The following is a 27430-nucleotide window of genomic DNA, read 5'->3' as shown; positions in this document are numbered from 1 at the left end:
TAAGGTTACTCCCTACCCTTTTTAAAACACACGAGACTTTCTCAGGCTAAGTTCAACGCGCATAATAAATGCTTAGCAAAAAAAAGGAACATTCACTGACAGCTCACTGCTGCAGCATCTCCTGTGACAGGTGCGCTCCGGGGAGCACTGACAAGGTCAAAGACACGGTGAGTCAGACTTTCCCTTCGTGCACACGAGGTCAGAAACAGGTCGCAGGCGCTGAGTCAAACGGCTCTTTGCTCTCGGCTTAGAATTCAAAACCTGACCTCTGAGAATGTTATTATGGAGCCACAGTCACTGTCATCATGAGTCAATGTGCAAGGAGATCAGGAATAACTTCTTTGGATTTCGGAGCCCCACCCTTCTGGAGCTAAACCCATAAAAGCTGTTTCAAAGTCAGTGGAGGATAAGCAATTAAGGACCATATCTTACTTTCATTACATCTCAATTCCCATGAACATAAACTCCATTTATTCCCCAGAAGTAATGTTAGTGTCACTTAAACATTTTTGAAATAAAACTTGAAAAACGGCCAGGAAAAAGAAAAAATAAATCATAGGAAGAACCAGCAAGAAAAAAGAAACCTTTCGTGATGGAGATTTTTTTTTTTCCTCCTGACTGTGGGGAGGGCGCCATCTAGTGGAAATTCTACATCAATGCGCTCTTCTTGCCGCTGCTCAAAAATGTTTATAGACCTAGAGACCTGTTTCCTGTTGTTTAAATAATCTATCCAGGAAGATTCTATGCAAAGTGTTATAAATATTATCTTCATGCAGTTAAGCTATGGGAGCTGGTGGCTGTATCTGTACCATTTCTATTCTATAAGCAAGAGTGCTATCTGCTTGTTCTAGATTCTGTTCTAATTTTACAAACAAGACTTGTAGGTACATTTAAAGCTAAAACAAACCTCCAAAAATTTTTATGTGAGACTTTGAAGACATTTACTTCCAAAACAGAGTCAAATTTAAAAATAAACACTTTTTGGAGTTTTGATTACAACTGCATTAATTACAAAAATAGTTTTTTTTTTCTTTGGCATTCTAAACACATAGGGACAAATGATAAATACTGCACACACCTTCAGCTCCCAATTCCTGTTTCAGGGTTTTTTTAAATGTAGATAATGAGTTGGTGGTGATAAAAAAGAGGAAAGACGCATTTGAAGGAGGCAGGCTTGCAATTTTGTAATGTTTGCTTAAAGACTAACACACTTCATCAGCACTTCAAGACAAGTGCCTTACGGAATAAGTATTGAAGAAGCACAGGACGTTCAGCTGGTAATAAAGGTGCTATTCGTCCTGTTTATTAGGTGTGTCAATATCACTTTAAAATCAGATACGTAGGTGTGAGGATAATATTGTGTCTATAAACCAACACTATCTATGGTGTTCTCCATCACCTGTGGGGCATTTCAAGGAGGAAACTCAGCAGGATAAACATTTGTGAAAGGTTAGACAGCTAACAAGTTCAGCTTTGCCCTACTGATTGTCAACAAGCCAGTTTCTCCCCAATTGGGGTACTTACTGTATGTAAGTAACGCAACAAAGATCATACCCCAACCCAAATTCAAATATCACACATACAAGCGCCTCAAGACTGACCGGCATCACGAAAGTCAGAAAACTCACCAACACCCTAACTGCTGAAAGACCCGCATAACACACATCACAAAAACACTGGGATGTTATCATGCCTTAGAACTTGCAAAACAACTTGTTTCATTATTAAAGAATATTTTGTCTGCGGAATTCTCATAGTACAAATGTTCCAGCGGATTAGTTTATGAATCCGGAGTGCTGGTGGACATTTTTACTGAGGAATGCTGTTTTGTGCCCATTAGATATTTATAATTCATTTTAATAAAATAACGTCTTTGTTCAAGGGACTTGAATTATTCATGATTTTGCAGAGGTCTTTCCTGTTGGAGCGTCTCACAAAGCAACTCCTGACATTTGACTTACTAAACAGCCTAAATGGTTCCAAACTCTCTTGTGCAAAGAGAAACGGATGTTAGAGCTGAGGCCCATAAAGAAACGCTTGTTTCCCCCACACACTCTCACGCTTCAAAAGATGGGTCCCAGCCACAGAGCGAGATGCTGCACTGTTTCTCTGCAGGGCGGGTGAGATGGTGGCCTTTTGTTCTTCAGTGGCGCTGTGTGCGCCATGCCAAACACACGCACACACGCGCGTGCACACGCACACACACACACACACCACACCCCTCTAAACCAATGGTCTGCGAACGGCTTGGAGCTGCAGCGGGTGGAGAAGATGAGGCAGGCCAGAATTCGAGATTTTTCTTCCTCACAGCCAAGCCCGAACACCCTCTCAGTGGTTCCCAGCCTGGTGGGCTTCCTCCCAGGAGAGATGGTCAAGGTGGAAAAACGGAAAGTGAATTCCAAGCAGTGGGTTTCCTCCAAACCGCTGCTGTCCAATAGGTCCACCTGCCCTTCACGGCTCGGGCTCCATCTCCTCCGTGATGAAACCAGAGGACTGGCTACAAGCCATTTCTAGTGCTCTGGTAGCTCGGAATTTCTGTTTCTTCATCCTGTGGGGGCTATCTTGCTGTGATATTAGTGTTTTCTTTTTCTTCTGAATTTCTTTGTTGAGGGGAGGGTGACGCTCCCTCGGAAAGAGTCACGGTTTTGATAAGGCCCCCTTACCCTCCTCACTGCTTCTCTCCAACCTGACACGATAGACGGTGTCTCGACAGTTGGACGTAATATTTTCAAAGAAACTGGATGAGAGTTGGGCATAATGTAACAGTAAAATAGAACACGGCCCACCCATCCCTCCCCAGCGCCACACCCATCACGCACCCGCCCACAGTGGCGGCCACCGAGGTTGTCCCGTCCCTACAGGCCTAGGGTTGAGCTCCCTGAGGCCCATCGCCCCCGGAAACCCCCATCTCCCAGCTTTGCCCTTGGCCTCTGCACCTCACTGCCCCTCACTCTCCACTTCAACTCTCCAACAGCCTGATTGGTCCTGGGGCCATGCCCCCCCTCCCCAAGCATCCTTTACTCTTCCTCAGAAGAGTTCTCATAAAATTGCAAACACTCGCACCATTCTTCTCGAACCAAGAACAAACAGTCAAGAGATGCCTGAAGCCAACCCCCACCTCTTTCAGAGCCTAGCTCCTCCCGCCTTGACCACGAACTCGCTGCTGTGTTTGGACCCAGCTCCCTCTCCCTCCCCTCTCTCACCCTCTTCTCCTCTGAGTGGGGGTTACTCTCCTTATGGGTTCCTTCTCATCCTACCCAGATGGGGACCCGTCCTCGGGGGCAGACACACAGGATGAGACAGGGAGCCAACGTTCACCCTCTACAAAGACGGTCCTCAGCTCACCGTCTTTGAGACCCACCAGCCCCACGGGCGTCCTGTGATCAAGGCATCCTCATATACAAGTGCTTTCTGCCTCAGTGCAGAAAACCAGCCTCACAGTTTGTGTGTACTGGTCATAGGTCTTTCTTTTTGGGGCGCACCTGCAGCATACAGAAATTCGCAAGCCGGCGATGGATTCCGAGCCGCATCTGTGACCTACTCCTCAGCTGGAGCCACACCAGACCCTTCGCCTGCTGTGCCACAGTGGGGACTCCCTGTACTGTTCATCTGAAGCCCGTATGTAAGCTCATCTGTTACTAATGAATAAAAATTGCTCAAATAGTAATGTCCTATTATTTCAAAAGACTACCAAAAATTAGGAATGCACAACTAATATGATATCCAAAATACCCCAAAGGAATACAAAAACTCATATATGCACTAATTCTTAATTCTAATTCTGATCTGAACACTAGGAAAACAGAAACATAAGTTAACACACAGACACAGAGCTTGACCTCAACCCTCCAAAAACTTGTACAACCCTGTCACATAGATGGTTCCAACCGAACAGCAAACCAATTATTCTCCTAAAAAGTCACCATTTCTTCTCCGAAAAGCAAGAAAGTTTAAGACTCTGCTAAAATGCAACCACGATGCGAAGGCAGAACTACCAGACAGAAAATAGGTCACCACTTACCGATGGGCACATAAATTATTAAGGTGCAGTCCGTACTTTTCCTCAGCCGATAACCCATCCATCAGCAAGTAGAAGATGAGGAAGTTGCTCTGGCCAAGAGGCTGTGAAACCAGCCTGGATTTCTCTAGCATATACGTATAAATTCTGGCTGGTTGAGAAAAGAAAAGGGACCACGTTAAACGGCATTTTCATCAGTTTCATTTCCACTTATCTACGCATATTCGTTCGAAGAGATAATCATGCAGCTTCTTTCCAAAGCCAGACTTTTTATTTTGTTAAACAAAGTGATAGACTTTGTTTTTAGAGAAATATTTTAGGTCCCGAAAATTTCAGTGGAAAGTATGAGAGTTCTAACATACCCTCTCCCCAGCCACACACAGTTTCCCCTCTTATCCACACCTGGCGTTAGTGTGGTACATTTGTTACAATGCAGGAACCAGCATTGCTACACTGTGATTAACTAAAGTCCTTAATTTCTACTGGGTTCCCCCTTTGCGGTGCCCAGTTGTACCCGGTGGAAAACATTTGCATGTCATGTGTCCACCATGACAGTGTCACAGAGGAAAGTTTCATGGCCCTAAAAATCAGTGGCCCACCTATGCACCCCTCCTCTAACCCCTGGCGATGGATGGATGACCTTTTCACTGTCTCTACAGTATTTTGCCTTTTCCTGAAAGTCACAGAGTTGGAATCACACAGCCCTCTTTTCTGACGGGCTTCTTTCCCTTAAAAATATGCATTTAAAGTTGCTTGTTTGTCTCTGTAGCTCATTTTTTGTCAGTGAATACCCTTCCATTGTAGGAAGGTACTGCAGTTTGTTTATCCACTCACCTACACAAAGACGTCTCAGCAGCTTCCATATTTTTTGCAAACAGGAATAAAGCTGCTACAAACATTTGTGTCTACATTATGCATAACTGAAGTTTTCAGCTCCTGTGCAAATGCCAAGGAGTGTGGTTCCCAGATCATGTGGCAAGACTGTGCTCAGCTTTGGAAGAAACTGCCGAGCTGTCTTCCAAAGTGGCTGTGCCGTTTTGCATTCGGCTCAGCAGTAAAGCAGAGTTCCTGTTTCTCCACATCCGCGCCAGCATTCGGTGTTGTCAGTGTTTTGGATTTTAGCCCTTCTAGCAGGTGTGCAGTGGTGGTCCATCCTTGTTTTTATTCGCATTTCTTAGACGATGCATAATGTGGAGCTTATTTTCCATTTGTCTGTCTTCCTTAATGAGAGGTCTGTTCAGACATTTTGTCCATTTTCAAAATTGGAATGTTTGTTTTCTTACTGTTGAGAATTAAGAGTTCTTTGTATATCGTAGACCACAGTTTTTTTAATCACATATGCCTTTTTTGGCGAATGTTTTCTCTCATGGCCCATCCCTTCATTCTCTTTGTGTCTTTTACAGAACAGAAATTTTTAATTTTAATGAAATTTGGCTTACCAATGACTTGTCTTATGGACTGTGCTTTGGCCACTGTATCCAAAAAGTCATTGCCAAACCCACACTCAACTAAAATTTCTCCTATGTTATCTTTTAAAATTTTATAGTTTTGTTTTTACATTTAGATTGATGATCGATTCGGAGCTACTTCGGTGGGATCTTAATGCCTATATTTGTTTATTTTTTGCATACGGCTGTCCAATCGTTCCAGCAAAATTAATGAAAAGACTACCTTTTCTCCACTGAATTGCCTTTGCTCCTTTGCCAATGATCAGTAACTACGTGTGTGGGATCTATTGCTGTGCTCTCTACTCTCTCCCATTGGTCAGTTTGTCTATTTTTGCATCACTGCCACACTGTCCTGATTACTGCAGCTTTACGATAAGTCTCAAGGTTGAGTAGGGCCAGTCCTCCAATTTTGCCCTTCTTTTTTAGTGGTATGTCGACTCTTTTGGACCTTCTAATGCTCTGCACGAACTTTTTGTCAGTATCCACAAGGCAACCCAGGGATTTTTACTGGGAGCGTTGAATCTATGGATCAAGTTGGAAAGAAGTGACATCTTCACAGTATTGAACCTCCTGTGTTATAAGCCTTGAATAGCTCTCCATTTACATCCTCTTTGATGTCTTTCATCAGCATTTTGCAGGTTTCCTTAAAGAGATCCTGTAAAGGTGTGGCTAGATTTATACGTCAGTTGTGTGTGTGTGCGCTAATGGGAATTTTGTTGTGTCTTTAATTTCAAATTTCAATTGTCATGGATGGTATATAGGAAAGCAACTGACTTCTGTATAATAACCGTATATCTTGTTTTTTGTCTTTTTATTGAGGGCCATACCAGCAACATATGGAGGTTCCCAGGCTAGGGGTCTAATCGAAGCTACAGCTGCCAGCCTACACCACAGCCACAGCAACTCGGGATCCGAGAAGAGTCTACACCACAGCTCATGGCAAGGGGGATCCTTAACACACTGAGTGAGGCCAGGAAGCGAACCGGCATCCTCATGGTTACCCTTCAGATTTGTTTCCTCTGAGCCACGATGGGATCGCCCAACTTACGAGCTTGAAGCCTTGCTATATAATTACTGGTTAGTCCAGGAGTTGGTGGTTGTTACTGTCATTCATGCTGACTTCTTTGGGACTTTCAACGATCATGTCAGCAACACAGCTTGATTTCTTCCTTCCCAGTAGGCATATTTTTATTCCCTTTGCTTATTACATTAGCTAGGGCTTCAAGTATGATCTTGAAAAGAGGTGTGAGAGGGACATTCTTACCCTGTTCCTGACCCAACATACACTTTTGTGCACAAATATAATCCGAATCAAGACTTGTCTATAACCGAGGCACCAACTTCAGTTTCAGAATTTTCTTAACGTCTCAAAATCGGCAAATACTTATTACTCTGGTGTATATCAGTGATATTGATTATAAAGTGCTGTTATAGGCACCGGCGAACAGATCGGGTTTTATGGCTGCACCAGTAAGGCCACTGATATGGACAATGGCCTCTCACTGCTGAAAACACTGGAAGAAACTGACTATGGCAAAGGCACATATGATGTGAACTTATGCGGCTACAGTTTAACACAGAGGATGCCACGAAGGTTTCAAGACCGACGCTGACATCACAAAAGGGCGTGAAGGCATGGTGTGTGGAGGAGTGGTCCATACTGACACAGGTACCTTGGACAAGGGGCGGTCTATAACCACAGGCGCCCAGTGTGAAGCGTGTCCAGTCACCTAACTAGTTTACCGTGATTGCACCGGTACCACCAGGGCCCATACCTGATACACATTATTCTGCTCCTCTGCCTTTAAACATTACAAAAGCAAACATCAGCCCCATCACAAATACATGCTGTCGAAATTTCGTTCACCAGAAACGGACAACGATGAAAGTATGCAGCGTGGGAATCAAAATCCTGGTTTTCCTTCCGAGATCAGACTGGCAGTTCAGAGCTTACAGCTATGTATCCGGCACGCCGCAAGTGTTAATCAGAACTCACAGCTATAGATTTGACATGCCGAAAACTCTATTGTTTCTGGACTGTTCTTTCTATTTTGAATTGAGGTTTATTCTTATCCTTACGAATGGTCGGTAAACAGTTACGTATTGGAACATTCAACGCAGCTGTGAATGTTTTCCATTTCTGAAGTAAGATTTCACACTCAATAACTTTTTTGGATCAAAAGATAGCAGTTTTAGGAAGGCAAATAAGTTATATCCCCCCTCCATTTGAACTATAAACAACATCTCGTGTGATGAGTCTGGTGGTAATTACTCCAGAGTCCAGCCTCTAAAAGAAAAACAAGTGAGGTCTCTCAGTTTTGGCTTCATACAGTGAATCTATTTGAGCAAATGGAACGCTATTCCAGTGCTTTGCTTCTGCAAATTTTTTAAGTGGTCGATTTAGCCAGTCAGCATGATTATCAGTGCTTAAAAAAAAATCTCAAAATTAATAAACCTTATTAAGAAATGTTGTCTCATTAGACACCTTCTAGAAAGGCTGTCATAAATGCATAAAGAATATAAAAAACAGAAATGGACCCACAGACATAAAAAACAAGTTTATGGTCACCAAAGGGAATAGAGGTGCCACATTAGGAGTTTGAGATTAACATACTGTATATAAACTATATAAACAACAAGGACCTACTATATAGCATAGGAAACTATACTGAATATTTTAATAACCTATAATGGAAAAGAATATATATATACACACACATATGTATAACTGAATCACTTTTCTGGACACCTGAAACTAACATGATATTGTACATCAACTATACATCAGTAAATCTTTTTTTAAAGAAAGACTCTTTCAAAATATCCCTTCAGAAAAAAAAAATATCCCTTCAGGCGAGAATTTCAAGTTGAGATCTTAATTACTAATTTTTCCCCCTCTTTATCCTTCTTAAGCAAAATGCTGAAACACTTTTCCATTTATGATAAACAACATTAACCCTGCAGTAATGAACTGCTCGAGAGGATATTTTGAAAAATCTGTACACGTGGGAATTAAACTGTCATGGTTGTCCCTATTTCTGGCCATCAACTAAAGAACTATCAGGTGACATTGGAGGGCTGAGGGTGACCTTCGGAGATCATGCTGCTGCACTCAGAGGAAGAGACTGACCTCATGCCTGCTTCACTTAAAGCAGCCTTTCGAGCGAATCCCTTCCCACATCACAGAGCGGCTCCAATGCCTTTCATCTTTCAAAAACAGTGTAATTAGTAGTCATCCTAGTTCGCGCACCTCCAGCAGTGAATAAAATTGCTGTGGATGAGCAGAATTCGTAGCAGTAGGACTTAAAAAAATACGTCTCGAAGGAGCTTTTAGATGGAAGAAAACACACAACAACCCCCAAAGTGCAAAGTTCCAGGAGACTCTCCTATTCTCCCCAATGGGGGCAATAAAATGCAGGGCTTTTTGTGGTGTCTGAACTGAGACTGGAATAGGGGAAGGAAAGTACTGGGTTTGAAAGGAAAAAAGGTTTCAGACACATTCCTGCAGTTTCCATGCACAAAAGGAAGGTTTTTCCTAACGAATTCTTGGAATTCTTGACTTCTCAAGACGTGTAAGCTTTAAAAAATGCTTTATGTCAGAAGTCTTCTGGACTGGAAATATACTTGCGACCTTCCACCTTCCCAGAAATCAATGTGAGTGGCCCCAAAAGTTTTGGGATTGCAGAAATATACATGTCTGCCAGTTACATATAACACCATGGACAGTGCAAGCATTTTACAGAGGGAACCAATTTTTGTTCAAGGTGGAAGGAGAAGAAGGAAAAAAAAAAAAATCCCTTTCCTTCAAGACGGACAAGTGCCTGCCCTCAGTGCCCTTCCCAGGCACGTCCAGAAACTCCCAGCACCCCTCTCACCCCGCCCGCCCAGGTGGTGATGGATACAGAGCGAGTCAGGACCTCTTCCCAGAAATCCCCACGCCGTCCATCAGCAATCACCAAGAGCATCCCAGTGACCAATCCGCACAGCCAACGGTGTCCCTTTTGCCCCCAGGCACTTCTCTTGTCTTCATTATCCAGGATCCTTAGCGCCGGGAGTGGTACAGGGACAGTGCCTCAACTAGGAGGCCAAAGCAGGGTCCCGGTCCTGAATCTGACACCAGAACTGCCACATCCCTCTTAACGTCCTTTCCCCTCTGTAAATGGGGCCAGAAAGAAACAAAGGTCCCGGGCTTTCTGCGGACTCCAAGGGGAAGAGCCCACCTTTTGAAGCACCTGCTGTGTTCCAGGCACTCTGCTAGGGGCTTTTCAAACATTGCCTCATGAACACCCTATTAGAGACCTTTTCACATTTAAACCCAACTGGCTTCTCTCCAAAGCCCAGGCTGTTTGCACTAAAAGATGCTGTTCTTTAAAGGAGATACAGTTAGAGCACTCTGAAACTTTAAAGGAGTGTCCAGTTGAGAGTATAAGGACACTAAGGATAGTTAAGGATGACATCATTATCTTCTGGCTTGTCTATTTGAAATCAAATTTAAAAAACATGAAAGACAAAGGGTTCATTCTAAGGTTTTAGTCTCCCAAGTAGCATATGTATTGGGGAATGTCTCTGATCATTAGTAAATTTTTTTTTTCTTTTGTAGGGCCACATCTGCAGTATATGAAAGTTCCCGGGCTGGGGGCTGAATCAGAGCTACAGCTGGGGGCCTACACCAGAGCCACAGCAATGCCAGGTCTGAGCCACATCTGCAGCCTATTCCACAGCTCAGGGCAACGCCGGATCCTGAACCCACTGAGCAAGGTTAGGAGTCTAACCTACATCCTCAATGAGACAACGCTGGATCCTGAACCCACTGAGCCACAATGGGAACTCCCATACATTTCAGGTCCCACAGGTGGGTCCTGGGTCCCATTACCTTTGGAGACCCTTCAGCCCATCTGCGCTCTGCCCACCTCCACACTCGGGAGGCCGGCGATGGTTCCATCCTTAGCACACAAGCTCTAATTATCAAGAGAACTGGCTCTAAGTAATAACAACAACCAGAGTTGAATAGTAATAACTTCCTTATCTATTTCACACTCTCAGCAGCAGGTGTTCTTGGCTGGCAGGAATGAATCTGTGAAGCCTTGATACAACTCTCTCCCTGAACTGAGCTAATGCTTCACGTTACCATTCGTCCCCAGTGCCTTGCCTCTGGGTCAATAACCCAGCAGATGCTTAATACCTGCCAACAAAACATGGGACAGACAAGCTATCTTCCGTCAACAAATTTATATCCTGAGGGGAGACACAGACAACAGCCAGACGGAGAGGACTACTTCCAGATTTTAACAAGTTCTGGAGGAGAAACAAGGGACGGGAGGCATGAGCCAGAGACCACAGAGTTGGCATGAAGGCGGCCCCTTGGGAAGAGGGGCTTAGGGAACCCAGAAAGTTTATACTATTAAATAAGTAATCAGATGGGAGAAAACCCTGGGCTGAGAGCCAAGGTTAGAGGGTTATGTATTAAGTAAAATTTCTTCAGAATAAGAAACAATCCTTACTTTTCTGGAGCTGATGTTTCATAAAAGTGAGACTTGTTTATATTCTACTTTGTGGTTGCATCTCTGATTAAGGCTCTGGTATTAAATGATGAAAGTATAAGCAATAGTATCAATAAAGGAACCACACAGCATCCATCAACCTTAAAAGTAGTAAGCCAGCAGTCTCTGTACAATAAAATCATTATAACTGCTTCCTGCATTGATAATGTAAGGAAACCTAGACTACCAGAAAGCATACAATCAACCTATAACCCACACACAGTTTACCGAATTGGAGGTGTAAAAACCGCTCTCCAATCTGATTACTATTTAATTAACTATTTTAATGAATACAAACTTCAGGAGGCTTTCATCAGAGGAATGGATAAAGAAGATATGGTACATATACACAATGGAATATTACTCAGCCATAAAAAAGAATGAAACAATGCCATTTGCAGCAACATGGATGGACCTAGAAATGATCACACTGAGTGAAGTACGTCAGACAAACATCATAGGCGATCACTAATATGTGGAAAGTAATAAAAAATGATACAAAAGAACTTATTCCCAAAACAGAAACAAAGTCACAGATTTGAAAATCAAATTTATGGTTACCATGGTGGGAGAGGGATAAATTAGGAGGCTGGGATTAATACATACACACCACTGTATATAAAATAGATAAACAACAAGTCCTACTGTGCAGCACGGGGAAATCTACTCCGTACCGTGTACAGGAAAAGAATCAGAAAAGGGATGGATACGTACACATGTGTAACTGAGTGACTTCACTGTACACCTGAAACAAAGACAACTTTCTAAGGCAACTATACCCCAATAAAATGTCAAAAAAGTCAGAAGGATCGCACATGGGACTGATTTGAATGACGTCATTCTCTTTCAAACTGTGTAAAGTAATTTAAATGAACGCCTCTTTTGCTTTCCTTGGGAAGGAATCTAATTTAAATGAACACCTCTTTTGCTTTCCTTGGGAAGGAATCTAATTTAAATGAACGCCTCTTTTGCTTTCCTTGGGAAGGAATCTATAGGTGATGCAGTCACTCAACAGTGTCCCATCAACTGGTGGCTCCGTGAAGTATTCAGTGTCTGTTCTGGGAAGTAATGATGACGCTTTTCCTTAGACTGAAAATAATTTTGAAAAATGAAAACACGCACAATAGATGTCCCTTTTTCTTCAACCCACAGAAGAGAAATCTTCCCGAGAGATATCCGAGCGGGCCTGGCTCTGCGCATCTCAGTTCGGGACTCTGAGAACTGAGGTGGATGTAGGTTTCTGATGTTTCAAGCTCCCTACCCCCGTTTGGGGTGCTTTGTTACAGCAGCCCCCGGGGAATTAATACATCTACGGCTTCTCATACGGACTCTGTTCTTCTCTGCTGCCAGCACCAGTGCTCTCCAGTCACTCTGCTCACCATGGGAGGGTCCCATCAGCGTTAACAGAGGGCTGCATTTTTTCCCCCCTTATTTGGCTCTCCCATGGCACGTGGAATTCCCAGGCCAGGGGTCAGATCTGAGCCACAGCTACAAACTCTGCTGCAGCTGTGGCCCCACCAGATCCCTTCACCCACTGTGCGGGGCTGGGGATCGAGCCTGCGTCCTGGTGCTGCAGAGACGCCACTGATCTCTTTGCACCGGCGCAGGAACTCCAAGTCCTGCATGTTGGGACCTAGAGGACGTGGGGCAGGAGGCGGGTCCACAGGATGTTCCCTCGTGTCCTGCCCCAGGTCAGGCTACTTTCGCACGCTGTGTCTGCTCTTGCATCCTGCTGAAACGTGAGAGAGACGGGAACACGCGCCGAGACCAGGAGGAGGTCCGAGGGGGTGTCCTTGGCATGAAGGGAAGCCTGCTCCTTCCTGGATCATCCACCAATTCCTTGCAGCACAAAGAATGCATCCTTGTTCTCAGGCTCCTTTCTCTGTGGGAGCGAGTGTCTGCGGACACTTCTCTTATCTCCCCTGAGTCCCTGCTTTGCAGGGTCAATGTCTTTAGCTCCTTCTGCTCACTCTGAAGACACGCACTTGAACCTTCACTCTCCTGATAAACATTCTCTGAGCCCATTCCTCGTTCTCCCTCTGAAATACCCAACAGAGGGTGGAACCCCTGGGCCGCCCTCTCCAGATGTTCCAGCCAAGCCTGTTCTAGGCATCACACGCCTTCTAATGTGGTCTCAACCAGGCCCGACTTTATATGTTTGTTGTTAGTAATTGTTTTATACTTTAAGAAACAAAACAACCAATACCAAAAAACAACAAAACAAAAGCACGTGAAAACCACCTCAGAATCACTTTGCCAGATTCTAAGGACACGGTGGAAGGCTAGCAAACACACCTCAGTAGGAACTGAACCCAGCGCGTTAATGTGGAGCAGAAGGAGCAGAAGAACAAGGCGGAAAGTGGGGGGGGGCTCCCCCCTGCCCCCCGTGGAAGCCTGGATCACCGCCTGTGCTCCCAAGAGAATAAGCTCTTACGTGCAAGGCTGAACGTACACGGAATCGATGCTCACAGCTCTTTAATGATCCAGAGGGCATGTCAGGGTCTGGAAGCGCTTCGGGTTCATCCGTAGGAATATTTGCTGTCACCCTGTCACTGTAAGCAGCCTGCGGAAGCCGCGTGACAGGTATTTGTGGGTCTGTGGTGCTGGCATTCCTGCTAATAGCCTGCTGGTTAGCAGAAGGCTCCGCGTGTAAGCGTTCCACTTCTGGTTTCATATAGCGTATAATTATTTTCTAAGTCAGCGTGTTCCAGAGGAGCTCAGGGTACACGCTCTTCAGAAGGAAAGGTAAATGGCATCACTGATGACCGACACTGGCAGAAGCCACGGACTGTATCTTCCCTCCGTAAAGAGAATACCGACCCAGGGACCAGCTGGGCCTCCTTCCAAGCAAGATTGTGCAGAATCCCTAAGGTCCAGCCTCCCTCGGGTGGGGCTAGGACCACCCCTCTCAAACTTCAGTGTTGGTCCGAATGGCCAGGAAACCTTGTAAAGAGCCCCAACCCCGGGGTCTGCAGGGGGGCCTGGGAGACGGAATGTCTAACCAGCTCCAGGTTACACGGAGTGGGCTTTGGGGTCGGCCAGGAGTAGCAGGGCTGGAGCGCACAGCCTCTGGCACTTCCTAAGCCCCCCACCTCAACGGCCCCATCACCGGTGTCTGAACGCTCCGGGGGGAATCACGCTCATAGCTGAAGTGGCCAGGCCTTCCCTTGGAAGGATGTTCAGAGCGGGGCCTTACAAACGAAGGGGTGAAACCAGAGTTAGAGGCTCAAGGCACTTCTCCTCTGAGGTTTTCCTGCACTGGCAGACCTTCAAACAGAGCTCTCAGCCATAGATTAAAAACAAACCCAAACTTTCCTACTGCAGAGTTTCAGGCTCTAACTTCAACATCTAAAATGATCTTTTGGGAGTTCCCGTTGTAGCTCAGCAGGTTAAGAACCTGACACCGTGTCCATGAGGATGCGGGTTTGATCCCTGGCCTCACTCAGGGGGTTAAGGATCGGCATTGTCACATGTTGCAGCATAGGTCAAAGATGCAGCTTGGATGGTGTTGCCATGGCTGCGGCGCAGGCTGCAGATGCAGCTTTGATTTAACCCCTAGCCCGGGAACGTCCATATGCCACAGGTGCAACCATAAAATTCATTAATTGATTAAATAAAATAAAGCTAAATTTTCTTACTCCTTCTATGCATTTTTTTTATCTAGTAACAATGCGATTTTGACATACACTTACTGCCAAATATAGGTTATTTGTTTCTAAATTATGGTTCAAAGTGACTTTTGTTTCCCAAAGGTAACCTGAAATGCCAAATAAAATTGATCTCTTTGAAAGATCATTACAATGAGTAATCGGCTGTGTGCTGACAGCTGTTGTAAGTTTTTAAAATACTTGACCTCCTCCAAGTAGATTCAGGCATTCTATCTACAACTGTATTCATGTTATTAATTTGCATGGATAATTCAATTTGATTTGCAAGATATGAAATCCTAACTGAATTCTAAATTAGTTGAATTTCAAATAAGGGGTTTTCAGAAAGTGCACATTAAATATTTAACTCAAACAAGAAACAGTTCCGTTTGGGTTTAGTTGGCTGATCATGCCGATATTTTGATTTGTTTTAAGTCAGTCGCTTTAAAGATATAGATTCCGTTTTAGTTAAAATAGATTTCAGTGTGTGCATATGAAGAAATCACATGCTCGAGGCACCCTTCATTTTGAGTATTTGAATTTGTTTCTATGTTCAGCAAGTGTGATGCCTTTCAGCTATTTTTTGGTTTGGTTTCACGTTACACAGTTGACGCAAATACTGTCTTGCAAGGTTCGCCTTCCTTTTCCGAATGTTTTTCAATTCACAGTAATTTAAAAAATCATAACCTGACACCCTGGGTGTTCACACTGAAACACACACACACACACGTGCACACACACACATGCACATGGGTCCCGGGGTCTGCATCCCTGTGCTTGGGTTTTCTCTGCCCTCTTCTGGCAGCTCCCGAGAGCTGCCCTCGTTAATCTTACACTTACCTCCAGCGAGGTGTTTTTTCTTCTCGCAGAACTGTAGTTCCACGTACTTGATGAAGCAGCTGGACAGGTCATTGAGGGTGGTCTTGGCATGTCCGAAGGCTTCTAAGATGCCCATGACCTGTAGCAAAAATGAAACATGTACTGAGCTACTCATTTGTTTAAATAAAATCGGGCAACAATATCAAAGAGGCAAGAACAGCCCCCCAGCGAAGAGGCTCCCTATTGTCCGGTCAAGGTGACAGTGGATTCTCAAGGTCACGCTTTCCTCCGTGGCAAACGGCTAGCATCCTCCCTCTCGAAGGGCAGCTCATGGTAACAAGATACTGATAAATACCACTACACAGAGCACACGGCTCCCTCCCATCGCTTCCTCCCCGGGCAAGTGGGGAAGGGCGTTCTCTTCACACGCGTGCACGCACACACTCAGATACACACAGTGCACGCACACACACTCAGATACACACTCACACGCATGCACACTCATACTTACATACACCCGTGGTCACTCACATATACACACTCAGATACACACACACACACAATCAGCACATGCTACCTCGTTTTTCTAACTTGATCAGAACAGTAGAAGTGCTTCTGTGGCTTGGGAAGAGGGAGAGTTAATATAAGCAACAGTCAGAATTTCTTTAAAAATAATGCCTTCATCTACAACCTTCTTTTGACCCTGTATTTACTCCTTTCCACCCTGAGCCCCTAAGTAAGCCTCCCGCACCCCGTGTTTGCTCCAGCCTACAGTCTCCCCGTAGAAGCAGGACTGCGAATTCTAGATGAAGCTGTCTGACCCAGTGTGTTCTATCGCCAAGTGCTCTTTCAGAAATGGGCGCTGGCGGCTTTAAAATGCTGTTAATACAGCTGTTCAGATCAACCCTGGCATCTGAAATTCTTTCCTGAAATATTTCCCTAAAAATTGACTCTAGAGCAAATGTCATTTCTTCCCCCCCATTGGCTGTGCCTGTGATAATGATGATGACCAAGCAATTCTCCAAAACGTATGAAAACCTGGAAGGTTCAAAGGTCTTTTTCTGCATCTTTTAAAGTACTGACATGCTAAATACAGTTTCTAGGTCAGCCACAAGGGGGCACAACTATACTCTATTGATAGAGTGGGTGGTGTTTTATAATCTCTGATGATGGTATTTTTTGAGAATTTTATTCTAAATTAAAAAAAAACTTTGCTGCTTATTTTTAACTTTCTGGATACTTCTATACTAAGGCATTCAATTCACTTGGAAGTATTTTATACTTTGAAAGATTATAAAACAATACTTGGATTCTAATCACAAATCAAAGTGCTAAACGTGGTAACCGTGAAATACATTGAAACGTCTGTTTTTTTGAAGTCTGAACTTTTAGAAAGAAGCATTGAATCGCTATAGAAACCCTATAATTTATGTCTCTTTATAATAATCTTCTTCAATGATCATGATAGCAGTAATGGCAGAAATGTCTCTGAGAAATAATTTGAAATAGTATTTATGAAGCTCCTATTTTTTGCTTCTTTTCCAACAAATCAATATGAAATAACTATACAGCAAAATTAATAGTGTGATTCGATCACATTTAAACCTTTATAATATTACATTAAACAACTTTAAACATTCATAAAAAGGAAATAGAATGAAAATTTTAAAACACTTTGGCTTCTAGTTGTGTTGGTATTGTATCTGATAGTATATTTATTATTATAATATAAAAGGAATATAAAAGATAATTAATGACATGTGCCAAATAGGAAGTACACGGTAGTGGTTCAATACATTGCTTTTTTTTTTTTGCTTTTTAGGGCCGCACCTGCAGCAGCGGCATATGGAAGTTCCCACGCTAGGGGTCCACCTGGAGCTACAGCAGCCTACACCACAGCTCACAGCAACGCAGGATCTGAGCCATGTCTGCGACTTACACCACAGCTCACAGCCACGCAGGATCCCCAACCCACTGAGAAAGGCCAGGGATCGAAGCCACCTCCTCACGGATACTGGTCAGGGCCGTCGCCGCTGAGCCACCATGGGGACTCCACCAGTGCGTGTGCTTTGAAGTGAGACGTCCCCACATGCCAGCTCTGCTGGTGACAATTACATAACATTGAGCAAGTTTCATAAATTTCCAAATCCCACTTACTTTATTCTAAACAGAATGACCTTTTCAGTGGTGATACGCGGCAGGTTATGTGAAGAGCTCAGTTTGGTGCTTGGCACCCAGTAAGCACTCAGCAAATAATAAGTGTGACTTTTGCTTTTGTTAATGATGGTGGAAAGCATTTCTGTTGTGCTTATTATGTGCCAGGAACTGCATGTATACAGATAGATCTATACATACACATATATGTTACATATGATATACATGTGAAGTTATATGTACATTGTATGTAACCATATGCACACAAATATATGTATGTATGTATGTGTACGTGCATACATATATACACATAACTTCTTCTAATTCTCACTACTAGTGTCTCCATTTTCTAGAAAAGGAAATTAACAGATTAAGTAAATTCCCAAAGGTTCAGAGCTTATAAAGCGTGGACTGGGGTTTGAAACCTTAGCAATCTCTTGCAAAACTGGTGTGCTTAACCACTGTATCATAAGAACAATACAGACAGACAAGCAGCAAAGTAACAGAAAGCTAAAACCACTGAACAAAATATAAATGTGTGGCATTCTTTCATTGCGCACTGCTGGACCATAATTCAAGATTTAAAACACCGCTAAAAGTGAAATGAGGGTTTTTTATCTTTAATCAGCCACTCAGCCAATAGGTGGCACCAAACAAATGTCCACAAAGACACCGAAAAAGTGCCACCAGTCCCGTTCCACTCCTCAGTGTGACTTCAAAACAAAATAGAATGGTGGGCAGTAATAACATTTAAATTAAAAAATATAGGCAAAGTGAAGCAAGCACACATGTCCTCGGTGTTTACTGATTCACATTTTATTGGCATGCTTTGTTTCTATTTATATTGTAATGTTTTCCATAAAATTATCATAGTTCTGCCACTAAAAGTTAGACACTATTAGTCTGGAAGTAGTTAATCTACTTTATTTTCTCCAAGCAAAAACTCATAGCCTCTCGAATAAAAAAAATCCATGGCTTTAATCAAGCTGACCCCACCACTGTGCACTGGGAAAGCAGTTGCTCAAGAAATGTTTATTTAAGCAGCTGAAATGGAATTGAATATGTTTTAAAGTTAAACTCATCTGGGCCAGGATTAGCGAAAAGTTCCAGGCAATTGTGGGTTTTTTTTGTTGTTTTTTTGTTTTTTCCCAAAACATGACTTTGATGTTCCAATAAACCTACTGCCACGGAAAGTCCCAGCTACCAGAACTGTAAATTCAAATACAGGGACCAGAAATAGCAGCCGCCTTTACTGATCTCAGCTGTTTTGAGATGGTGCCGAAAAAGGGATGCAGAGACAGGATTCAAACCCATCCGCCCAAGGTGAAAAGCTCACACTAAGGCCCATCTCAGAGGCAGGAAGTAAACCCATGTGGACCTTTAAGACAGGATCCTTGAAGTACAAGGTGAAAATCCAGAAAGGCGACAGCCCTGTGTCCCTTAACAAAATGTGTGGTACCTGCATCAAAGTGCCACAAGCCATCTCTGGAGCTCACCTGCGGACACCAGGCCATGTCCTTCTTTCTCGGTCTGCAGCCCCTTCGTGGGGAGGGCAGCTCTCCAGGACAGCATGGCACCGGTCCACGGCCAGCTTCCTCCCAGAGCCCTGCAGTTTGCGACTGTGCAGCCCACACCCCCGCTCATCACCTTTCAGGCATAAATCTTTCATTATGCCACTGACATAAGTCACAGGGAAGACGTCCTCCAGGCCCCGGCCTCTCTGCCAGGTGTGCTGAAGCCTATGCCAGCGGGTCCTGCTCCTCTAGCCCTGCCTCGTTCATTCCCGGGCAACTGCTGATGGGAAAACCATCGATGACTTTGTCTCTCACTAGAGTTAAGATCTGGGCTGCAATTATTGGGTCGAGACTCAACCAGGGCCTCTCAGTGGAAGGCACAGGTGTCTGTCTGCTGCGAGCCGGGCTGCATGTGGCAGCACCCTGCGCCTGCATGCTGAGTGGTACTCCGTGAGGGTGTCGCACCATCTACCTCAGCCACTTGCTTCTCCCCACCTCCCAGAGCTCTTCCTACCTTGTGCTGACTTTTTTTACAGCCTTGGCCCATGGAGGTCTCCACCTCAAGGGCGTTCTTTTCTACTCGTCTCTGAAATACAATTGTTCTTTCATGTGGCAAGTCCTGGCCCATCTCTTAAATACACATAATTGCCCTGAACCCTTGTGATATTACAAAGATTTGCAGTCAATTTTTCCAATGCTTGTATTTTTTTTTTTACCACAAATACACTTAGATGCTGTGCAAAAAAAAAGGGGGAATTTTTTAAAGCAGTAGCTGGCTAAATTTTCGAGAATGTCTTAGCCACTGAATGCATGCGTGTGGATGAGAACTTAAAGGGAAACCTCCCAAAGCAGAACTGCCGTGAGGTTTAAGCCATCCTCAAATCTGAAGCTGGAAAGCCCTCATTTACGACACCCTGGATTTGCCAGGAGGAATGAATGAAGCGGACGCATGAAATAGAAACAGTGTTACTTGAACTCCTCCTTGACAACCTAATACTGGCCCCCAGATGGTCACTGATTTGGAAGAGTTGTATCTGTCTTATCCCCCAAAAGGCAGCTTAGAATATATTCACTTACGCTAAAATGCAAAACCCATCTACGGAAGGTGATCTAGAAGGCGTTTTAGAAATTACACAGCCTGCTCTTTTCTCAAAGGACTACTTTAATAGATGAGCGTTTTGCTCTATACTTTACATAGAGACACTTGTTTCTTGTTATTACAAATAAGACAATACACGGGTTTTTGACTAAGTAACCTGAGTCTATTTGTCAACCGTGTCGCCTTATTGATTCTCTAATCCTCAAGTGTTATTGGTCACTATATTACAATCTCTGGACAAAGAGGGGATGCGACTTCTCCCACGTTGACCCGAAATGTTAAATGACTTTGATCCGTGCTGTAGAAGTACGCACTGCCCAATAGAGAGCTTGAGCTTAATCAATGCTTATGGATTAAAGCCATTTGTGAACACATAGGATGCCCTCGGTGCATCGTAGGACTGATTTATCACACAGTCTTCATCAGGAGAAAAATGGAAAAGAGAGTTTCTCCTTCTAATCTGCTGGGTTTGTTAGCCCTGCTGGCAGAACTTGCTAGAACTGCGTGCAAACAAGAGAATCAATCCACTTGCAGGTAGCTCCTGAGCAAAACGTCTGAGTTTTTCAGCGTGTGGAATTTGGCCTTTCCCCGAGCTGCTAACAGGCCTTTGTGGTTCCCCACTGAACGCTGATAGTGTTTCAGGTCAGCGACCTGGTGGGATAAGGTGTCTTCAAACAAAAGCAAGTGTTACTGCACGTTGTTGAAAAATGTGCCATAATTTGGGTGACGTCAACCGATACAAACTTCCAGTTATAAAATAAAGAAGTCCTGGCGAGGTGAGGCATGGGGTGGTGCCTAGAGTTAATAATTGTGCATTGCACACTTGGACGTTGCTAAGAGACTACATCGTAAATGTTCTAACCACAAGAGGAAAGAAAAAAATCTGTAACTAAGTGTGGTGACGATGTCAACGGGGCCCGTGGCCGTGATCCTTGTGCGGTATGTACATTTATCAGGTCACTGTGTCGTACGCCTTAAGCTGATACAAGCTTATGTGTCACACAATGCCAGTTTGGGGGTTCGAGCCTTATGAGTTGCCCATCAATGCCATGCAGGTTTACCATGATTGATTCTTCTACATGCAGTGGAATTTCACAATCAGCTCTCAACAATCCCCCACCAAAGCGGCCAATCCCCCCAACTGTTTTCTAGCTACACACCAGTGTCACTTTCTCTGTCAACAATAAACTCGAATTCTCTTACATATTTTCAATCCAACTATCCTGAGCAAATACAGAACGAGGATGTCCACAACATTTTTCAATAAATAGCATAAAATCAACCTTCACTTGAACCGCATTCATCTGTGACAGGGCTCAAGCTTTCTTCTTTTTACTTCCACAAACTTTGACCAACGTATGGGTAAACCTGTGGCCTCTCAAGATCCCAGCTTGTTTGTAAATCACATTTTCCTTGCCTCACCATCGTCTCCAACCCAAGCAAGAGACTCACGTGTTTAAGTTTGGAATCGAATGGAGTCCTGCTGGAGCCAGACCTCCGGGTGAGGTGTGTCATTATCTGTTTGCTGGCTTCAGACTTTCCAGAGCCTCTCTCTCCACTACAAGAAAAAAAAAAAAAAAAGGAGAAGGTGGTAAAAAAAAATTAAATGACCGGAGAGAATTCTCAGACACAAGGAAGCTGAGGAAATGGCCTGACGCCTTTGAAGGAGATTTTGGCATCAGGTCACTCTTGCTGTTGCTTCGCTCATCCAAAATATTGAGCAAACATGCACTCTATCATATACAGAGTATATATTTGCTGGACTCTCTGCGTTATACTACTCTGTGTATACAACAGGTAAGTGTGTGTGTTTAGAACTAGGCACGTATGTGATGCATGTCTCCTGCCCAGTATCTCACAGAGTAGAGCCGCACCGTGTAGCAGAAAGTCTTAGGCTGAAAAGCAAGATGCCCGTGGCGCACGTGTCCTCCGCTCTGCAGGGCGGGGAAGCGTGTGTGGTGAGCCGCAGGGCTCAGCCATGGTTAAATCTTTCCGAGTCTTCAGGACAGACAGGACACCTTCCTTGGCAAAGTCATTACGTCCTCGTGAGTTTTCCTTCTCTTTTTTTCCAAATGATCCTCAAGCACACAGCTCCTAACACGCAGCTGGGAGCACGAGGTGTGACCTGCCGGTGCTCGGCGGATCCTAAAACGGCCCTGATTCCTCTGGAGGCGGCTGTCAGTTTTGACCTTTCACCTTTTCCATCGGCCGTCAATCTAGGAACAAGCACCAGCCAAATTTGCTCCGTAAAATGACAACGGGTGGGCTACTTTCCAGGCATATTTCATAACTGACCGAATTTCTCTAAATAATAATTATGTTCTCTGCCTGAGACTAGGCAATATAGGGTTAATATACCATTCCAAATACAATAATTACCATACCAAAGCCGGCTGAGATAAAGTTTCACTGCATCCAGAGGGAATACGCATACAAACAATCTTTGCGCATCTGATCCCCAAACGTTGAAAATACATACAAAGCTCTTTTACTAGGATTTTTTTCAGGTTTCTCCCTTGAACATTTGTTCTAATGAATTTGATTAAAGGGTATCTGCCAGAAGAGAAACTGACACCTCATTCTGTGATTCACGTCTCAAGCTGCTAAGCTTCCATTTGCCTCATCTGTGCCAACCCAACACTGTAACTGCTTTTACAGCAACCACCTTGGCAGCCTCCTGGGAGCAGGTGACAGTGACCTTCCCAAGACAAAGCGATCCTTTTCTGGTCCAGAGGCCTTTCCTTTTAACCTTGTAATTTCACAGCAGAAACATCTAGATCTTTCATGATGGAAATCTGCCTACAATTACCTTTGTGTTACAACATTGTATTACCAGCAACATAGTCTGATGTCTCCAATTTTTTTTTTTTTTTTTTTTCTTTTTACGGCTGCACCTGCGGCATATGGAAGCTCCTGGGCTAGGAAGGGGTCCGATCGGAGCTGCAGCTGCTGGCCTACACCACAGCCACAGTAACGCCAGATCCAGGCCACATCTGCAACCTGCACCGCAGCTCATGGCAATGCCGGATCTTCAACCCACTGAGTGAGGCCAGATAGAGAACCTGAATCCTCATGGATACTTGTTGGGTTCTTAACTCGCTGAGCAACAACAGAAAGTCTGCATCTTGTTTATTAAAAAGATTTTTCTTGCATACACTCAGGGATCAATCTCGAAAATACTATTTTCCTTTTTTCAAATATCGCTTCTTCCTTCTATTGAAACCTCCTGACTCCACTACTCTGTGCTGGAGTCCATCAGGCTTTGGAGTAAAAAGGCTTCCTATGCCATCGCCTGGGGATGAGCTCAAGTAAACAGTAGGTGCAGAAATAAGGCATAAAGATAAGTAAGGAGCCAGGGGCACGGCTGGCCATGCACCGGTGGATGAAAGGAAAGGTCGGCTCTTGGAAGAAACCAAGGAGGATTGCGGATGAGGCAGGAATCGTGTTCCTTCCCGGGGAAGAGGCAGCAGGGAAGGCAGAGCGTAGCCAACATTACACAGGCAACCAGCACTTCCCGAGCATCCACGGAGCACGCGGGAAAAGGGCTGGGTCTGCGGTCTTGCAGAGAGAGACACAGAGGCCACCCGAGGGTGGGGGGACCAAAGGAGCTTATGCTGGTCCCTCTTTCCTGTCTCCACCATGGCCTCCCACATGCAGGGAAAACGATCAACTCCCTCAGCTAGCTCAAAACCGCATGCCTTTCAGCCATCCCACAAAATCCCCCATGACCACTGAGCTGCCCTTAAATTTGTGTAAAAAAGTATAAGGAAATAAGGAAAACAAATGGATTTGATAGGCTCAGCTTCATAGGACTTCAAGGTAAAACCAAAACCCCAGTTCCATTACACTTAGAATGGATAAGCAGTGAGGCCCTGCTGTGCAGCACAGGGAACTCTATCCAGTCTCTTGGGAGGGACCAAGAGCAAGGGAATTACACAGATATATGACTGGGTCACCTTGCTGCACAGCGGGCTCTGGCACAACACTGCAAATCAACTATACCTTAAAAAAAAAAAATCCCAGTTCAACATGGTCCAAAAACATTCCTTGCTCTAAAAACTCAAGTCTACAATTAAACCAGAAACTGACCAAACATGTGGGCTGGTGACGGGACCCACACAAAATGCGACGATTATGTCAACATCCTCGTCTGCTAAATCAGCGCAGGGCAAGGGCAAATTCTGTTTGCTTATTTCACAAGTTCGTTGTATGGTCAGCGCATAATATTAATTTAGGTTTGCTCGGCAAACTGTTGGGATAATGGATATTTGTCACACATGCTCATGCAATTAATTAAAAGCATCTATCTAGGGCTTCAGAAAATGAAAGGTAGGCTAGATAAGAGTGTGCTTCACACCGCCAGTTGCAGTCCAGGACACAGATCTAAAAGTTATCCAGAACTATGCCTCACAATGAAGCCTAGTGGGCTACTGGAGCCCATAATTAAGAACAAAATGAGAAATAAAATTGGAAAGCCAAATTTAAAATATCCCGGCCTGGTCCTGTGTAAGCCATCCATTCCCCAAATTTAACATTTTCCTTTGTAAATGCTATGGGATACAATAGACACTCAATAAATATATATATATATACATATATATTTGCTTTTCAGGGCTGCACCCGCAGCACATGGAAGTTCCCAGGCTAGGGGTCAAATCAGAGCTGCAGCCGCTGGCCTACACCACAGCTACAGCAATACGGGATCTGAGCCGCTTCTGCAGCCAACACCACAGCTCACGGCAACGCCGGATCCTTAACCCACTGAGCAAGGCCAGGGATCGAACCCGCAACCTCATGGATACCAGTCAAGTGCATTACCTCTGCGCCACAATGGGAACTCCCGTAAACAATTTCTAAAGCAATGTATTTTGTTGAATTCTAAATTTACTCATTTTAATGTGTTAGTGTAAGTGCAGGAAGCCTTATCTGAGGCAGGAAAATCAAGGAGATGAAGTTACAGACCAACCCAGGTCCTGAAAGAAGAGACGGCTACATCCTTGTGACCACAGATGGGCTCTTCATTTCTTCAAACTTGAATGAAGAAACCCTTTTTTTCCAGAATAAGTGGTGGGTCTATGGCCTTGTGAGCTTTTAAAAACATCCCAAAGGAGTATTTGTCATCAGACCATTGACACGTAATTCCACGAGCAGGTATGTGGAGACATCGCTGAGCTAAACAAAGGCAAGCAGGTTTCTTCAGGGAGAGAACTTTCTAGACCCAGTGACTCCAGACAGGGCATTTCCCACAGGATGCGGGCCCCTGGCTCCTCCCCGCTTGGCGAAGGAGCAAAGTCTTTGACGGGAACTAAGTGGATTCAGTGAGAATTTGGTTAAGTCCACGGATCTGCGACCATCCTTTTAGGGAGGCTGGGGTCCTCTGAGAGCCTGAGGTCAGCGACGCTGGCGAGCCACGCTCTGGAGTTGGCTAAGTGTGGGTTTGCTTCACTCAGGCTCAGACCCCAGGCCACTGGCCTCGCATCCCAGACACTAACCATTTCCTAGTCCTGAGACCCTGGACACATGACCCCGCCTTCTAATGCTCAGCACTGGATCCCTAAAAACGGCAAGACTCATAATCAAGTATAAAACTCTCCTGTAGGCTGGCGAAGGCCATGGACAAGATAGCCCACGAAAAGCCCACGAAAGCACCAAGTGGAAGCTCCGGGACCGAGTAAGTTCTCAATAAACCCTGGCATCAGTATGGTCAGGACCTTACACACTCCCCACCTCCTCACAGTTTTTAAAGAGGGCTCCCTTTTTGTCTAAGGTAGACCAGGAAACCCAGTAGAGACAGCGGATAAAAACAGAGTTTGATTCAAGAGTGCCTGCGCCGGGAATAACCACTGTGACTCAGGGGTCATGAACCCGACTGGGGATGCAGGTTCGATCCCTGGCTTCGATCAGTGGGTTAAGGGTCAGGCGTTGCCAAGAGCTGTGGTGTAGGTTGCAGACTCAGCTCAGATCTGGTGTTGCTGTGGCTGTGGCGGAGGCCGGCAGCTGTAGCTGCCATTTGATCCCTAGCCTGAGAACTTCCATACACCATGAGTGTGGACCTAAAAAAAAAAAAAAAAAAAAGAATGCCTGGGCCCCTCACCCCACCAGCCCAGTGCCTCTCCCACCCCAGGGGACACTTCAGGACGGGTATGAAAACTACTTGTGTGCTGTTTGAAAACCAGCGCCTAAAGCTTGCAACCATCTGTCTAACCCTCCATGGAATCTTAGACGAAATTAACAATGGAACGAGTCTGTAAAGAAGTGCGTGTTTAAATACGTAAATGTTCCTCGTTCTTTCCAGGCTTCGCCTTTTATCTCACGTGGACTCCAGTCGGGCGATGCTTTATTTACACGTTCAGTTTTCCACCCTTGTGACTGATAACAACGATGCAGAGCCAAGGTCTTCCTCTTGTGGAGGTGTGGCCTGATACAAAACATAAGTCTCGAGGCAGATCTTATGTTAATACTTCAATATTTCTATAATCATATTCACCCCTAGTTCTTAGGTACACTCACTTCTTTTTCTCCCCCTCTTGTTATCCCGCAGCATATGAAGGTCCAGGTCCAGGGATTGAATCGCAGCTGCAGCTTCGACCTACACTGCAAGCTGCGGCAACACTGGCTCCTTTAACCCACTGTGCTAGGCAGGGATCAAACCTGTGTCCCGGCACTGTAGAGACACCGCCAGCACCGGTTCACCACAGCAGGAACTCCAGGTGCACTTCTTCTTTAATGCAAAGAATTTCTGCTCCAACGTTTTTTTGTTTGTTTGTTTGTCTTTTTAGGGCCACCCCCGCAGCATATGGAGGTTCCCAGGCTAGGAGTTGAATCGGAGCTACAGCTGCCGGCCTACGCCACAGCCACAGCAATGCCAGATCTGAGCCGTGACTGAGACCTACACCACAGCTCACGGCAACACCGGATCCTTAACCTACCAAGGGAGGCCAGGGATCAAACCCGAAACCTCATGGTTTCTAGTCGGATTTGTTTCCTCTGCGCCACAACGGGAACTCCCGCTCCAATGTTAATTATATCTCCTCAGCATCTTGATTTTCAGGAGATAATATCAGCATTAGATTTTGAGAAGCAAAAGCAAATGCCTAGAAGCAGAGGAAACAACCACATCTTCAGGGTGGTACCTGATATTGTGTTCAGCACCTTATTTCAGAGAAGAGTGGTACTTGCCTCTTGCTTTTT

The 27430-nt window shown here is 44.7% G+C and overlaps 1 protein-coding gene across 1 annotated transcript in view; it reads right to left on the bottom strand.

The window, feature by feature from the left end:
* Positions 1–27430, bottom strand: part of MYO16 (myosin XVI) — a 532176-nt gene that overhangs the window by 229893 nt on the left and 274853 nt on the right. The window contains 3 exon segments of the mRNA XM_021065905.1: positions 4022–4169; positions 15494–15611; positions 21692–21797. Coding sequence (XP_020921564.1) covers positions 4022–4169; positions 15494–15611; positions 21692–21797 — 372 coding nt within the window.

This window comes from Sus scrofa, chromosome 11 (genome assembly GCF_000003025.6).
Source record: "Sus scrofa isolate TJ Tabasco breed Duroc chromosome 11, Sscrofa11.1, whole genome shotgun sequence".
NCBI lineage: Eukaryota > Metazoa > Chordata > Mammalia > Artiodactyla > Suidae > Sus > Sus scrofa.
Note: the sequence above shows the minus strand (reverse complement) of the source record. Positions and strands in the feature narration are given on the sequence as shown.